Source organism: Leptonychotes weddellii, chromosome 9, assembly GCF_054177405.1.
Source record: "Leptonychotes weddellii isolate Sample4059 chromosome 9, ASM5417740v2, whole genome shotgun sequence".
NCBI classification, from domain to species: domain Eukaryota; kingdom Metazoa; phylum Chordata; class Mammalia; order Carnivora; family Phocidae; genus Leptonychotes; species Leptonychotes weddellii.
In genome coordinates, this window is record NC_138377.1 from 52,995,078 (window position 1) to 53,011,397 (window position 16,320).

The window sequence follows — 16,320 nt, forward strand, 5'->3', positions numbered from 1 at the left end:
TTTTAAAAGACTGTCATTTATTGCTTGTGGGTCACAGGAGAGCTGAATGGCAGAAATTATTCTTAAAGCCTTGTCCTATTTAGAAAGCTGGGTCAGCATTAGCCATTTCTTCTTAGAGCGTCCTTTCTTTTTCTCATAAACTTTCAGGGATAAATCTCAGAGAGACTTAGTATCTAGAAAATAAAGTTCTAGTGTAGCAGAAGCTACAGCCTTATAGCATAGTGAGGTTAGATACTAGGTGTTAAGGTTGAACTGTCCTCTCTAATCTTCCTCATTTTAAAACAAAATAAAACAAGATGAAATCAGAGAGGGAGACAAACCATAAGACACTCTTAATCACAGGAAACAAACTGAGGGTTGCTGGGGAGGGGGGTGCAGGGAGTGGGGGGATCGGGTAACTGGGTGATGGGCACGTGATGTAATGAGCACTGGGTGTTATATAAGACTGATGAATCATTGAACACTACATCTGAAACTAATAATATATTATATGTTAATTAATTTAATTTAAATTTTTTAAAGGGGGGAGCGGCGCCTGGGTGGCCCAGTCGGTTAAGCGGTTAAGCATCTGCCTTCAGCTCAGGTCATGATTCTGCAGTCCCGGGATCAAGCCCCACATCGGGCTCCCTGCTCAGCAGGGAGTCTGCTTCTCCCTCTGTCCTTCACCCCGCTCACTCTCGTGCTCTCCCTTAAATAAATAAATGAAATCTTTTTAAAAAAATAAAAAATAAAAGGAGGGGAAAGCCAATAAATAAATAAATAAATAAATAAAGCAAAATTGTATTGCCACTCTGGGTCTAGGTTATTCCAAACAGAAGATAAGACATGGAATTCCTGAAGTCCTCACAGGTGTCAAGAGACAGTGTTTCCAGGGCACAGATCTCCCCGAGACCTGCAGACCCCTGCCAGGTAACTTCTCTGTATTAGTCGGGGCCTCAGTGTCTGTCCTCCCGTAAGCAGCTTAGACTCCGGTACAGAGCCAAGGCCCTAGAGTCAGATTGTTCGACCCCTTAATTGATGTGTGACTTTAAGCAAATTACTTAATTTTTTTCCACTTCAGTTTTCTCCTCTACAGAATGGGCATGTTAATCACAATAACTTCATGGAGTGCTTGTAATAATTAAAAAGAGATAATACATATACAGCATTTAGAAAAGGTCTTGACAGTTTGTAAACACCTAAATGTTATTATTACACATATTTTATATAGCATATAACAGATCTAAGAAGACATGAAGATAGCACTTAAAATATTAAAATACAGGTACCACTGAAATTTCTTTGAGAAGTGAATTATTCTAGTAAAAAATCCTTTTAATCAGAATCAAAAACAAAACAAAATAAGAAAACCTCAAAGAGAGTAGCTCAGCCTTTTTTATCTGGTTTTCTTGGTATTTTCATTCCGAAATATTCCTGAAACAGCATTTCTCAAATTTCTCAGGTTGCCTGGGTTTGTATTATGGCTCCTTCCTTAAATATGAGACCTTGATGAACCACCTAATACCTCTGGACCCAAATTTCTCCATCTGTAAAGTGGGCTAATGGGCACCTGCTGTGGAGGGATTCTCAGGAACAAGGTTGCTATGTCATGGTTGTGGCAGTGCTTGCCGTTGTCTCGTGGTCCCCAAGAACACAGAGTGAATGCTGACTTCTATGGGTCGGTGGCACACCCCCAATCAGCCATTCAAAGGGGAGAAATGTCTTCAAGTGTCATTCAAGTCTTGTGTTTCACTGTTAAGATTCATGTGAATTTTTAAGGTTCTATTCCATGACGTAGCTGTATCTTCTCATGTGCAGACGCTTAAATTGCTTTCCTGTTAAATTACTTTAATTTCTCCCCCTCTCCCTCTAGCACTCCCCAAGTAAAATTGATATTCTTTGGCTACCCAATTACTTCCCCTGTGGTAAAAACATCCCAGGTTCGGAACCCTAGGAGAAAGTTCTATTCAAAATTCACATATTCACAATCAAGCTGCAACGAGAAGCCTAGTCTATTAAGCTATTTTCTGGATTGCCAAGGATTTTCGGTTCTCAAACACTCTTCCTCCACCTTGACGACTCACCATCAAAGATCCAATATAGTAAACGTACAGCATAGGAATTGAAAGCGGGAGATGCAATACAACAGAAGCCAGCGTCCCTCAGAGATGAGAATGTGCTGCAGAGCTATTACACAGCTCATACATTATTCAGGGTCAATTACATCCAGAAAAATTGTGTTGAGATGTCTCCCACATTTCAAAGGCACAGAGTTGTACCACAGAATTTGCAAATTTTCTGAATAGGGCTCCAAGACCTGAATAAAATCATTGTTCTGTTATTTTTAAGGAAAGGAGACCTCATCTCTAGATTTTGTGTAATAAATCACCTTAACTTAGACACAAAAATTCTTACCTTGGTCTTCAAATTCAAAAGAGAAATTTGCTCCTAACTTATAAAGCAAACATACCTAAATGGCAGCCTCCCGGTCTAATAAATTCAGAATATTGTGATTTATAACAATATTATAATTTAGATTTATTGTAATTTACAAGTTTTAAAAAAACTTACTACTGTGTAATGGTCATAATGCCATAAATTCTGAAGTTAAATTCCCAATTACCTTTTCTTTCTTTAAACAGAAGTCAAGCTAAGTTGATTCATAGACTTATGAAGGTCTCCTTTGGGAAGGTTATAGAAAAAAAGAAATGTTTCATGCAATATAACTAGGGATTTATTTCTTAGGCCTTAGAACCACATAAATAAAAATCATACTTTAAAGTGTCAAATTATATATATAATATAAATATATGTGTGTGTGTGTGTATATATATATATATGGTGGCATTAAATGGAATTGTCTAACCTAGTAGCCAACTGAAGTAAGATTAAGGAAAATTTTCCTATCTGGAATGTAAATGATGCTTTTTCCAGTTAGTGATTTATTCCTTCTAAGTGATGGTTAAAATTATGAATATCATCAGCATAAACCACTAGTCAGTTTAGATTCCTTTCTCTATTAAAATTTGTGTCATGAAGTTGACACAAATATGTTGAGGCAAAGTTTTCAGGGGTTAAGTTTTTTTTTTTTCTTTTCATCAGAGGCTTTGTAGATCTTTCTACTTGCAGAGAAGCATCTCAAGTAAAGCAAAATCACCATACGAGTACATTCAAACTAATGCCTTCTCCTTTTGCAAATAAATTAAAATTGTAGGGCTGGGAAGATAAAAGACTTCAACTGAATCATAGGTTTAAAAAGCAAATTTTATATTTTTCTTGGAAATTTAAGTGACTATGATCACTACACTATATATTTTAGAAAAAGATTTTTTTTAAGGCTAAGTTTTTTCGAAGAGATGGTCATGGTTCAAACATGGACTGAGACGCTTTGTGGGCGGGGCCTGCCTGACGCACGTGGACCTCTAAAGGGGGACGTGCCTGCCACCGCCAGATCTAACTCAGAGCCCCCTGTGGGCACTCAGGGAAAAAGAGCAATGTGCATCTTTCATGGTCTTAACTGTTGCCTCAAATAAGCTATTTAACCTAGGGGGCAGGGGACATAACTTTATATTTTTCCTACTATAAAATCTAGACATGCTCAACGATTAAAAAATAAATCCAAGAATGCGGGAGCCTAGAAAGTGAAAAATCAAGGTTCTCTTAAACCTCCCACGTATCCTCTACCAACAAACCCTACACCAGCAATCTACTCTCCACAGGTACTCACTGCGAAAGGCTGGTGTAAAAAATCATTTACAACTTTTATGAAAATGCAATAGGTATATTTTGTATATGTACAATTTTACAATAAAATGGAATTATACTATAAATGTTCTATATGTCCACATGGGAAGCCAAATTATCACTAGAAAGTTTCTTTGCTAGAATAGAATCTGAAAGAAAAGAAGCAGTTAAATTGCCTCAGTGGTTTAGTGGATTAAAGCTATAACAGTGGTATGCTTCCTTTACTTTATGGGACTTTACCAACTAATAAGAAGGTCAAGGGATGCCTGGGTGGCTCAGTCGGTTAAGGGTCTGCCTTCGGCTCAGGTCATGATCCCAGGGTTGGGCTCCCTGCTCAGCGGAGAGTCTGCTTCTCCCTTTCTTTCTCCCTCTGCCTCTCCCCCTGCTCGTGCTCACACACTCTCTCTCAAATAAATAAAATCTTCAGAAAAAAAAAAAGGTCAAAAGATCAGAACATTCCTGTCCACTCTCTAGAGCACCCGTTTGGCAGACAGAGCCAAGAGCACACATGTAAATGTTTGCGGTGGGACCATTCCCTCCCCCTATGCTAGGTTCAGTGCACACCATGCCCCCTTGATTAGCACAAACTTTCTCACAGAAGAATCATAATTAAAAATTTGTTATAGTCTCTTATTCATTATCCTTGATTGGGTTATAACTTGATTATGTCATAGCATCACCCAATTATAAAAATTACAATGATCAGCCTGGGATGTTGACACATGATGATTTCAGACATTTCGCCCTCATCACCTTGACAGAGTTGTTTTTCACCTGTTATTTTTACAGAAGGTTGATCTCAATCATTACATCTGGAGGTTTTCTAAAGTCATCTTCTAAAGTTATTCATCTTATCTTGTGATTTTGAGGGTGCTGTGCATGTATGTGTGAGTTAGGCACTGTAAAGGCTGTGGAGGCTGAAGACCTTTCTGCTCACAGGAAGTGTTAAGTAAGAAGAGCATTGATGTCATTGCTTTGACCTTTGAAGAGCCTGGGCTTGCCTAGAATCTCACGGGATGCTCTTGCTTTATCATAGAAATGAATAATCAAATGTAGCCATAGTGTGTTGGGTCATAATGTCCACAGGACACAATGTTCAGGCCTGGATTTTTTTTTTTTTTAAAGATTTTATTTATTTATATGAGAGAGAGAATGAGATAGAGAGCATGAGAGGGGGGAGGGTCAGAGAGAGAGGCAGACTCCCTGCTGAGCAGGGAGCCCGACGTGGGACTCGATCCCGGGACTCCAGGATCATGACCTGAGCCGAAGGCAGCCGCTTAACCAACTGAGCCACCCAGGCGCCCAGGCCTGGATTTTATTTAAGTAAGCTCATCAAATATTTATGAAGCACCTGCTGTGTGCCAGGAACTGTGGTAAGCATTGGTGATAGAGCAGTGAACAAGGGAGACCTAATCCTTGCCCGTGTAGAGTTTCTTACTAGTGGGGAAGACAGCCATTAAAAAAGGATGGACAGGGGCGCCTGGGTGGCTCAGATGGTTAAGTGTCTGCCTTCGGCTCAGGTCATGATCTCAGGGTCCTGGGATCGAGTCCCGCATCAGGCTCCCTGCTCCTTGGGAGCCTGCTTCTCCCTCTGCCTCTCTCTCTCTCTCTCTGTCTCTCATGAATAAATAAATAAAATCTTAAAAAAAAAAAAAAAAAGATGGACAGATATGAAGCATGTTCCAAAGAGTAGGTAGCAGTGCTGTGGAAGGGTAGAGCAAAGAGGTCTAAGCCACCCCCCGGGGAGGGGAAAAAAAGTCTCTTCCTGAGAATAAATTAGCCAGGCAAAAGTGGGTGAGGAGATGAAGAGATGTTGGACATTGGGAGCTCGGCATGGATGGTCATAAAATGCCTGTTATTTTTGGAGACCAATGATTCTAAGACATTGACTAACATATTTTACGCCATTAGAGAATCTCTCAGAGTAAGACCTTGTTATTACAAAATGCTCAGAATATAGACTGAGACTCTCAAAGCACATGATTATTGCTTCTGGTTCTGCTCTGCCTGTCCAGGCACCAATCAACTTCTGCTTCCGGTTCTTTCTCTCTCTCCACTATCTCAACAGGCACTATTTGTTTACCCTCCCTCACTCTGATCACTCTTCCAGATGCACTCATCAACCACCAGTACTGTGGATTACAGCGTGTCCCAAATTGTAATACAAGTTAACACTGGCATAAAGGAAGATTCTTTTAGGTAGAACAAGGACAAACTTTTCATTAGTTACACATTTATTTCTACAAATTCCTTCTTGTTAAGTAAATTCGATTAATAGTAGCAAGCCTATTTAATGAAATATATAGAGTAAATAAAAATGAAACAAAGTTTGGGTAACATCATTATACCAGAGGTACTCTAAATTATTCTTTAACCTTTCTGTACCTCATATTTTTCTTCTATAAATGGGAATAACAAGACCTGTCTCAGTGACAATGGTGAAATAAAAATGTCCTTAAGCCAACCTGAGTTTCTGGTACATAATAGGTTTTTAACAAATGATGATTGCCTTTTTCTTACCTTTCTTACTGCCTACATATTGAACTTTCTACTGTCATTCCTACCTGGCTTTTAATATTAAAAATAAAATGTAAGATATTGTCCATTGGCTATATTTCAAATTAAAAGCTCAAGATAACCTTACTCCTATCATGCATTTATCTAAGGCTAATTTAGATACACAGATACATAGACACGTTGACATAGATATAAATACATCCATACATATGCCAGTACAAAAGAAATGTTAAAGACTGAAAATCCTTTCTCTGCACTAATGATCATTAGGCAGAAGGCTTTGATTAATAGACTGTGAGTTAATCTTGTTTTACTTGTCTCTAGTGAAAAGAACCAGGAGGAGCAGTGGCTTTTTGCTTTTTTTTTTTTGAGAGGGGATAGAGGGAGGCAGAGAGAGAGAATCTCAAGCAGGCTCCAGGCCCAGCACGAAGCCTGACACGGAGCTTGATCTCAAGATCCTGAGATCATTACCTTAGCCAAAATCAAGAGTCAGACACTTAACCAACTGAGCCACCCAGGCACCCCAAGGAGCTGTGGCTTTTAAAGTAGAATAGAGATTGACTCTCAGCTCCATCTACAGCTATGTGATCTTGATCATAAAATCTGATCTTTTGGAGCCTCAGTTTCCTCATCTAATGAAACCTACTACCTTGCAAGACTGTTGAGATGATAGAGACGAGGTATACACTTTGCTTAAAGTAAATGCTAAAAATCATGGTTATTACAGTTATTATTTTCAACTTTGACCCACAGCCAAACTATATAAATACCTCATTGCAGAAAAGATACTATTACTCTGACTCCATTCATGAGAAAAGAAAAGCTCTACATTCATTTCTTTTAAATCTTCGAAACTGTATCAGAGTTCGGCTATACATAACAGAAGCCATTCTCATAATTTTAAGCTGAAAGAGATTTCATACAAAGAAAGCAGTGCTCACGTCATTGTTAGAAGGCCTAATGAAGCAGGTTCTAGACTGAGCCATCAAAAGAGCAAAACAAAATTGGCCAAACCTGGGGAGTCTGCTCTGCCATAAAGAGAAAGGTAGAAAATCAAGAAATGGGCCCAGCAGCTATTGGCTCCAGGAAAATGTACAATTCACCCAGGATCAGAAAACCAGAGCCATCAGGGTTGGCTGCAGAATAATGTTGCTAGATAAGACACAGGGCGCCCATTTAAATTTGAATTTCAGATCAACAAAAAAAATTTTAGTGTGTGTCCCATACAATGATCGGAACATACTTAGACTAAAAAATTTGTTGTTGATCTGAAATTCAAGTTTAACTGGGTTTCATGTGTTTAAGTAGGAGTCCTGAATTACCCCTTCCTTATTTGAAATTAAAATTCAACCAGCTGTCCTATCTGTTTATTTGCTAAAGCTCGAGTTCTGCTCTAGAGCCACCCATAGCCTACTGTTTTAATATCAGCAGAAGGGTGTCTTGCATGATGCTGCTTCAACTCAGTCTCATGAGATTGTGTCAGATTGGCAGAAACTAAATCACATCAGCAACTCTGGCTGCAAGGACATTTGGGAGACGTAACTCTTAGCTTTTCAGTCTCTGTATTATGGCAGGCATGCGAGAAATGCAAAGGAACATATGACAAGCAAACAATTCACCACAATAGCTACACGGTAATATTGATCCATTGCATTTGTAATTTCTTTTATTTTTACAGATATATCTTGAACATCTCTTCTTTTTTAGTCAGTATAACTATTAGGGATACAGCACTAAACAAAAAATAAATAAATAAATAAATAAAGTCCCTGTCCTCATAGAGCTTAGATTCTAGTGGAGAAAAAAAAAACACACTAAATTACAGAAAATAAAATTGAGAGTAAAAGCCACTTGTAATCCTACTACTCTTCTTCTAGCTTGATGTAACAAAAAAAAGGTAAAAAAAAATCTCTTTATTCTTTTCTCCCTCCAATTTTATTTCCCAAGGATTATCATCAGTAAAAGTTGTGTGTGTATGCTTGCACATGTATTATAAATAAGTTAAATGTGATCACTAAGTCCCATGATGGTGGGAAGGATACACCTCAGTTCATCTGCAGAAGAGGTCAACATTACTCAAGCTAATAAGAAAAAGACAGAATCCAGATATCTCCTTCCTCTTCCCTTGAGGTCCTCTGTGCCTGATTTAGCTCCCATAGCTTTCTGGAAATCACTTTCTCCCTTGGTCTTCATCCTCTCTCCATCCTGCCTCTATCCTGCTATCTCCTTTACTCGCCTTGGATCTTCTCAGGAAAGACAGATTCACTTGGAGTCAGAGTGGAGCACATACAGCACAGGGCAAACGTCTCTGCAGAGCCCTGATCAATTTTCATAGGTCCAGTTTTCATCTGGTGACGATAACATGTCCCCAGTCCATTATTGTGAGGATGGAGGGAGATGAAGGGGATAGAAACCTTTCTGTCACTCTCCCCACCTTATACCCCACTCACAGTTAAGTCTTAACTCCTCATTCTGGCTCCTTTGTCTAGCACTAAGGATTTTTCATGTCTGACTCTGATTACGTAAGCATGGTTTCCTGGCACCATTTCCTCACAAAGACTCTGCTCCAGCCACTCTCCAAACATGCTTTATTTTCCCATTTCTATCTCTGTCCTGACATCCAGTCTGTATGGAGGGCCTTTCAATCCAATGCCTCTGCCCATGGGCACTGACCCCTGCTCAGGATCCAGCTTCAGTGCCTCTTCCTCGGTGATGCTGCCTTAGATTCATTCTTGCAGAAGCTGACCCCGAGACCAGGATTTGAGGACCAGAGGTTTATTTGGGAGGAGGTTCCAGCAAGCTGGTGTTGGGAAGGAGAGAGTGAGGCAAGAAAGAGGAAAGCCAACAAAGAGTATGTACTGAGGAGGTTGTATGGTGGGCAACGGAATGGGGTGGGGTGGGGAGGCTCATGCTGATTGGAGAAGTCAGGGAGCAGTACCCCCCCAAGTCAAGAAAGCTAAAGTGTTTATCCCCCACCTTCCATCCATGGTTGCTGAAGGTGGCTCCTAGTGACGTGAACTCCCCTGTCATTCTGACCCGGCTTATGTGTGGACTGAGAGAAATGCCTCAGGTGGAAAGTGCAGGTGTGTGCAGGAGAACACTGCCAGTGTGCACAGAAGCTGGGTGCCAAGGGGATCTGGACAGGGGGGACATGTAGCATTTTGACAAGTTAGACATGATTTGCACCATTATACTATTATGGCCTTTGGTTTGTATCAGTCCTGCCTCATCTTAGAAGTATTTGTGCGTGATCAGAAAAAAAATATTAAATTACTCATTGTCTTAGCCTGGGTTAGCCCAGAAAGCAGATCCAGAGGCAAATGCTTCTGTGCTATGACTTTATCAAGACGTGCAAACTGGGGAACATAGGAGCGGTGACAAGAGGGAGTGAGGCAGGGAAGGCAGAAGCGGGGACACAAGGTACGTTTTGAAGTTGGCTGCAGGGAGCATCCTCCGGGAGGCTGTATACAGTGTCTCAGGACACCCCACCAAGAGAAGGGAGGGAGAAGAAACTTTCTTCCCATCATCAGAGGTTCATCTGACAGGGATTTAGGCCCCTGCACATCCACAGTACAGTTGGGCGAGCACTGGCAGAATCCCGCAGCAATCCAACACCTCAGCACCAACACAGATGCCCTGGGGCAGGGGCCATGCGAAGCCTGAGGCAAGGGGTTGTCTGTGGGTGCATGAGCTCGGTCTGCATCTCACCTGTGGCCTGGGCTGGGACAAAACTGTCTGGAGACAAGTGAAGGCAAGTGATCCAAAGTGGCTTATTAAATGTGTCTGACTCACCAACCAAAACAACTCACTATGGGTGACCCAATCCTCATTGTGGACCCCACATATGCCTAGAAGATTATCCTGAAATAGTGTGACGCATCTCCACAGTGGCTTACAAATGAAAATCAACCTTCTATTGTGAAAATTTGGTACATCAAACTTAAAAAAAGGGAACTGAGTAGATAGAGATATTCTTTCTGAAATGTCTGATCTCTGTGAAAACAAGTCTCTGAGGAGCTAGAGATATACCGGAAGAATGAAATGAAGAGGAAAATAAGTAAGTGAAGCAAATGTGAATGAAATCTTGTTCTTGGGCGCCTGGGTGGCTCAGTTGGTTAAGCGACTGCCTTCGGCTCAGGTCATGATCCTGGAGTCCCGGGATCGAGTCCCACATCGGGCTCCCTGCTCAGCAGGGAGTCTGCTTCTCCCTCTGACCCTCTTCCCTCTCATGCTCTCTCTCATTCTCTCTCTCGCAAATAAAAAAAAAAAAAAGAAATCTTGTTCTTATCAGTAAGATAAAGAGAAGGGGTTCTCTGGTTCACTCAAAGATCCTTTATAGACATTCTATACAGAATTTTTAGCTGTCTTGGGGCACCTGGGTGGCTCAGTCATTAAGCATCTGCCTTTAGCTCAGGTCATGATCCCAGGGTCCTGGGATCGAGCCCCGCATCGGGCTCCCTGCTCAGCGGGAAGCCTGCTTCTCCCTCTCCCACTCTCCCTGCTTGTGTTCCCTCTTTCGCTGTCTCTCTCTCTCTCTTTCAAATAAATTAATAAATAAATAAATAAATAAATAAATAAATCTTGAAAAAAAAAGAATTTTTAGCTGTCTTTAATTTTTACTCATTAATTTCTTTGAAGAATTAATTATAAGTGTATACAAAGTTATTATATATGTTTATGAAACTTTCTTCAAAGAGTCAAAAAGAACTACATCAAGGAAACGGGAAGGTCAAAATTTTTATAGATACTGTGCTGGAAGGGAGGAAACATGTAAAAGAGAAACGTGTTCATCTGGTGGAATAGTATAAGTACCAGGAAGAATACGGGTCTGTGTAGACATTGTTTATAGGAAGAGAGAAGAAATGTACTTAATTTCTTTATAGCCATCAGCTCTGTATTTATTTTTTTAAACCTGGATACTGTTAATACATTATGAGTACGTATTGATGAAAAGGTCAATGACACTTTTGCTATAATCATGAAGATTATATTATTTCAAAAGGAATTAATTTACCTTAAAGAAAATATTTTGAATGTTAATATTCCTTTAAAAACAGCCCCATTTAAATGCTGCACCCTATGAAGAAATTGTTATTATTAGCTTTCTCAGATATGCAGAAAATGATCTAGATGCTTTGTAATTAATATATAATATAAATATATTGTTAAAATGAATTGAAGGGTTATATAGATAACAAAACATAATGAATGCAATAATGGAGATAGCGCAACCTTTTAAACAACAAATAAGTTTCAATTTCGGGAAGAAGAGCTGTGTAGATTGCTGCAGAAACCATAGTCTCTGCAATCATATCACTGAGGCATATTCTTGAAGGTTGAGCGCTTGAATATAGTCAGCCACAGCTTCCTCAGTCAGACCTATTTTACCACGAACGTCTGCTCTAAGCTTATATACTAGGGGATCATCAGGCTTCAAAGACAGAGCTGTAAAAGAAAAACATTTCAAGATACGTTTTATGATAACCCTGGAAAATGGTCTCATGTTTTAAAAATAAAAATTGTATAAGAACTTTAGCATTGCTTATTTGGAAGCATTTTTCTTCAAATGCAAGTAGTATTTGGTAAAATTAAAAAGATTAAATCTAAGAAAACTAACTTGAGGAACACAGTACAATGTCTCTCCCTGAAAGGCTGGCATTGTTTATGTCTGGTTTCCCTAATGATTTTCTGTATCTCAGCTTATCCACGCTTTAAATTATTCCATGAAGGAATCTATACTGATGGCATTAAAGATACGCTATATAAAAACATTAATTCTTATGTAAGCTTACCTAGACAGATAGACCTGATGATTTTCTTCTTTTTATTGTCTAAAAACAAACATATCAACCACTGTGATTTTACCCCAAAGTTATAAAACAAAAATACCTTTACTTAGGTCTTCCTCAGCTAGTTCATATTGCTTTAAACAACAGTGTAAGTGTGCTCTGTTAAAATATACTGCAGCCCAGAAGGGACAGCTTTCAACCACATATGCAAAATCTTCTTTTGCTTCTTTGTATTTCTCTAATATTGTATTGGCAATAGCTCGATTCATGGTAGCACATTCATTTTCTGGATCAAACTTTAAAGCCGTTGAGAAGTAGTCACTGGCCTATAAAATGTGAAGATGATGATAATTTGAATATATTTTAATTGGCAGCTATATAGCAATCTGAAGCACTTTTGCTCTTAATTTAAAATAAGGACATTGGCGAGGAATTCTTAATCTCAGGAAACAAACTGAGGGTTGTTGGAGTGGTGGGGGGTGGGAGGGATGGGGTGGCTGCGTGATAGACACTGGGGAGGGTATGTGCTATGGTGAGCACTGTGAATTGTGTATGACTGATGAATCACAGACCTATACCTCTGAAGCAAATAATACAGTATATGTTAATAAAAAAAGAAGAAGAAGAAGAAGATAGCAGGAGGGGAAGAATGAAGTGGGGGAAATCGGAGGGGGAGACGACCCATGAGAGACTATTTGGACTCTGAGAAACAAACTGAGGGTTCTAGAGGGGAGGAGGGTGGGAGGATGGGTTAGCCTGGTGATGGGTATTAAAGAGGGCACGTTCTGCATGGAGCACTGGGTGTTATACGCAAACAATGAATCATGGAACACTACATCAAAAACTGATGATGTAATGTATGGTGATTAACATAACATAATAAAAAAATGCTAAAATAAAATAAAATAAGGACATTGGCATGCCAAGGGGGAAGTGGAAGCATTTCATCCCAGATAGAGTTGAAAAAGAGGTGCATGGGGCGCCTGGGTAGCTCAGTTGGTTAAGCGTCTGCCTTTGGCTCAGGTCATGATCCCAGGGTTCTGGAATTGAGCCCTGCATCCAGCTCTGTGCTCAGCGGGGAGCCTGATTCTCCCTCTGCCTGTGCCTGCCTGTCTGCCTACTCATGATCTCTCTCTTTCTCTATGTCGAATAAATAAATAAGATTTTTTAAAAAAGAGGTGCATTGTCTAGACAATGTAAAAAACAATAATAAAACCAGCCAAAAGTCAGTTTGCTTTTTATTATCACCACGTGTTGGCAAATCTCGATAATGTCAGTGATAAAATACTACTCCTTGCTGAGGCGAAATGCTCCACTACTTACCCCTCAAATCCCACATCCTTATACAGCACCAGGAAAAGGTAAAATATAAATTAGAAAGGAAGGTCATAACAAGATAAAATGTTAGAAAATTAATATTTTTCATATAAAAGCAGAGTATCTAAGAGCTAAAAAGGTAAATGAATTTTCTAAATAAGATTCTAAACCATAACAAAAAGGGATAAAAACTTAGTGACACTATGAAAGTTATGAAGAAGGAAGAGAGGAAAATAATCTACTTGTCAAGAAAATCAGACTCTAGATCATTCTCTACTCATCATGGAGCTGAAAGGACCCTTCAAAGTGTGGTCTGTAGACTGGTTTTGGAGTCTCAGTCTGAGAAATCATTTACTACAGCTCTGTAAAGAGAGTAAGTACAGAAACTAAGAGTAAACCATTAGTACCATTTATAGCACTTTGACGTGGCTATGACATTCCAGCACGTGAATATATTTCCAGTAACCTGTTTATATTGTGTTTTAGTAACATATTGATGAATAATAAGTTAGAATTTTTAAATGGCCTTTCACCACAAATAGCTTCAGATGCTGATTAGACATCCTACTAGTCAAGATAGAAATCTCTTCTCTAATTCCATGATGGATAAAAATTTGGCTTCTACTTTAAAACTTACTTCACTTAAAGGAAAAGTCATTTTTAACAATACGGGTTGTTCTCCGATTTTTTACTATTCAGTTTTTCCCAACACACCACAATCTTGTTTCTATCTATCTCCCCCTATTTTGTGAATTCCAGTCTTGCTAAGGCTGTAGATGTCCTCAAGACCAATGGACGTTTTCTAGTTCTTTACTTTTGGCACATTTCTGTGGCATGGACACTTCTGATCTCTCCTTCCTTTGTAAAATTCTCTGTCCTTGGTATAAGAGTGTCTCTCTGGTTTTTCTCTTACCTCTCAGATCATTCTCTCTGTCTCCATCACTGAACTATTTTTCTCTATGTTTCCCAGGGATTTGATTTCAATTCACTTCCATCATGAGTGAAATGGAACACTGGTAGCATGGTGGCCAAGAGCTCAAACCACGGAGCCAGATTTCTAGGTTCAAATCCTGGCTTCACCACTTGTTATCTCTATATCTTTGGGTGAGTAACTTTTGTACCCAGTTTTCCTGTCTGTAAAATGGAAGTAACAAACAGAACTCTACTTCCAGTGCTGCTTTTAGGATTAAGTGAGGTTAATATGTAAAGTATATACAAAATATCCATATATATTCAAAATATCAATTATTTTCAACTCAATTATTATTGATATATCATTTCTTCCTAGTGTCTACAAACAGAGAGACAACATAACCCTAAGGCAATTCTCCATGAATTTTGCTGCCTCTGACTTTCGAGAGGCATTAGATCAAGATTGTATAACCCATCTCATTTTTGGATGAAACTATTCTATATGGCAGCTAAGTGCAATTAGAAGAATCTGTTAAGAGGGTGGCAGAATTGACATCCTTCTGTGAAGAGCTTAAAGAGAATTCACTCCCGAACAGAAGGCTGGATGATCAGAATCATCAGATCATCAGAAATGAGGCAAGGAAATGACTCCAAGTAGGGCCAAAACTTTCTTCAATAAGTAACTTAGGTTTCATTTTAATTAACCAGTAAATGATCAATAAAGGCCACACTATTCTACATCACAAAAGAATTACTTCAATCAGGTAGGAGCCAATGCCTACCTCAGCTAAGATAAAAGAATTCAATAACACACAATAATATGCCTAACTGTGAATAATATAACTTTCTATTATGGCTTCTAAAATATATTGCTTAGAAAATAAAATCCTATCCATTAATGAAGTAACTTGAAGTATAGGAGTAATGGCTATGAAACAATTAAAGGCCAAAGACACCTACCACAATGATGGCCTTGATTTTTTAACAATTGGTCTAATGCCTTAATATCTCTAATTAATTAAAAAACAGATCCAGTTATTTTTTTAAAGTCACCATAGTTCATGATGCATGCACTTAGCTCATCCAAAAGTGATTTAAAATTATTAAGTCACTAATTAATGATAAAAGAAGCCAGAACATATCTAGATTTGAAGCTTCTAGGGATTATTTGATCTATTGAGGGACCCTTCTTCCTGCCCCTAAATTTTCCTTCCAGGACAGTTAGAAACAAAGGTTGAGGAGGTAGGGAGCAGGGAACAGAAGCCATTTCCTCCCCAAAGAGGCCTCTAACATACTAAAATATAGCACAGCTGCATAACCACTTGCAAAGTCTGCTTAACTCTGGAGGGCATGTACACTGTGAAGCCCAAGCATCCAGTATATATCAAGACAGAGAGGAAAGAACACAGAACTTAATGTTGTCTGGTTACTACACTTCCCTAGTATGCTCACCGTACTACTTTCTGTAACAGTTACTTCACATTTTCTCTTTTCTCCTCAGAACTCCTAGCCACCCCACCCTCCTTTTTAAGGGTCCACGCCACTCTTACTGATAACTGATACTCATATCCCATAGAGAAAATATAGTCAATAAGTAGAAATGCCTACTTGTCAAAATCTGCCTGTCTGCATTCAACTGTGCCCCAACTTTCTGCCTTCCCTCACAACATAATCCGTAGTGTGTCCTGCTCCCTTCAAAGGCCACCCAACAACTTCCAAACTTTAACCTCAGTTCTCAAAGATTTCGATCCTAATTATCCCTGCCACTTTCTCCTGCCCCAACAATTTCTTCTTTTCTACTACATTTTTTATTAACATAGGAGCATGAATCACTATCCTTCATATTTACAAAATAAAGAGAACTTCTTACCGCACTCTACCTCATTTCACTACTTCTCATTTCACTACTTCTTGTCACAGAACTTCCTGAACCAGTTGAACTGCTCTAATTCTTCACCTCACATTTCCTCCACAACCCTTACCTACTCAAGGCTCTGTCTCACCACTGTCGCAACAATGTTCTTGCCAAAATCATCAGGGACTTCCTCCAAGCTCCTCTTCC

At 39.2% G+C, this 16,320-nt stretch overlaps 1 protein-coding gene across 2 annotated transcripts in view; it reads right to left on the minus strand.

The window, feature by feature from the left end:
• Positions 1–11,548: 11,548 nt before the first annotated feature.
• TTC6 (tetratricopeptide repeat domain 6) overlaps positions 11,549–16,320 on the minus strand; it is a 180,551-nt gene continuing 175,779 nt past the window's right edge. For both annotated transcript variants that reach the window (XM_081829680.1, XM_081829681.1), the window contains 2 exons: positions 12,130–12,355; positions 11,549–11,685 (listed from right to left, as the gene is read on the minus strand). In XM_081829680.1, the coding sequence (XP_081685806.1) occupies positions 11,549–11,685; positions 12,130–12,355 (363 nt within the window). The remainder of the gene's footprint in view (positions 11,686–12,129; positions 12,356–16,320) is intronic.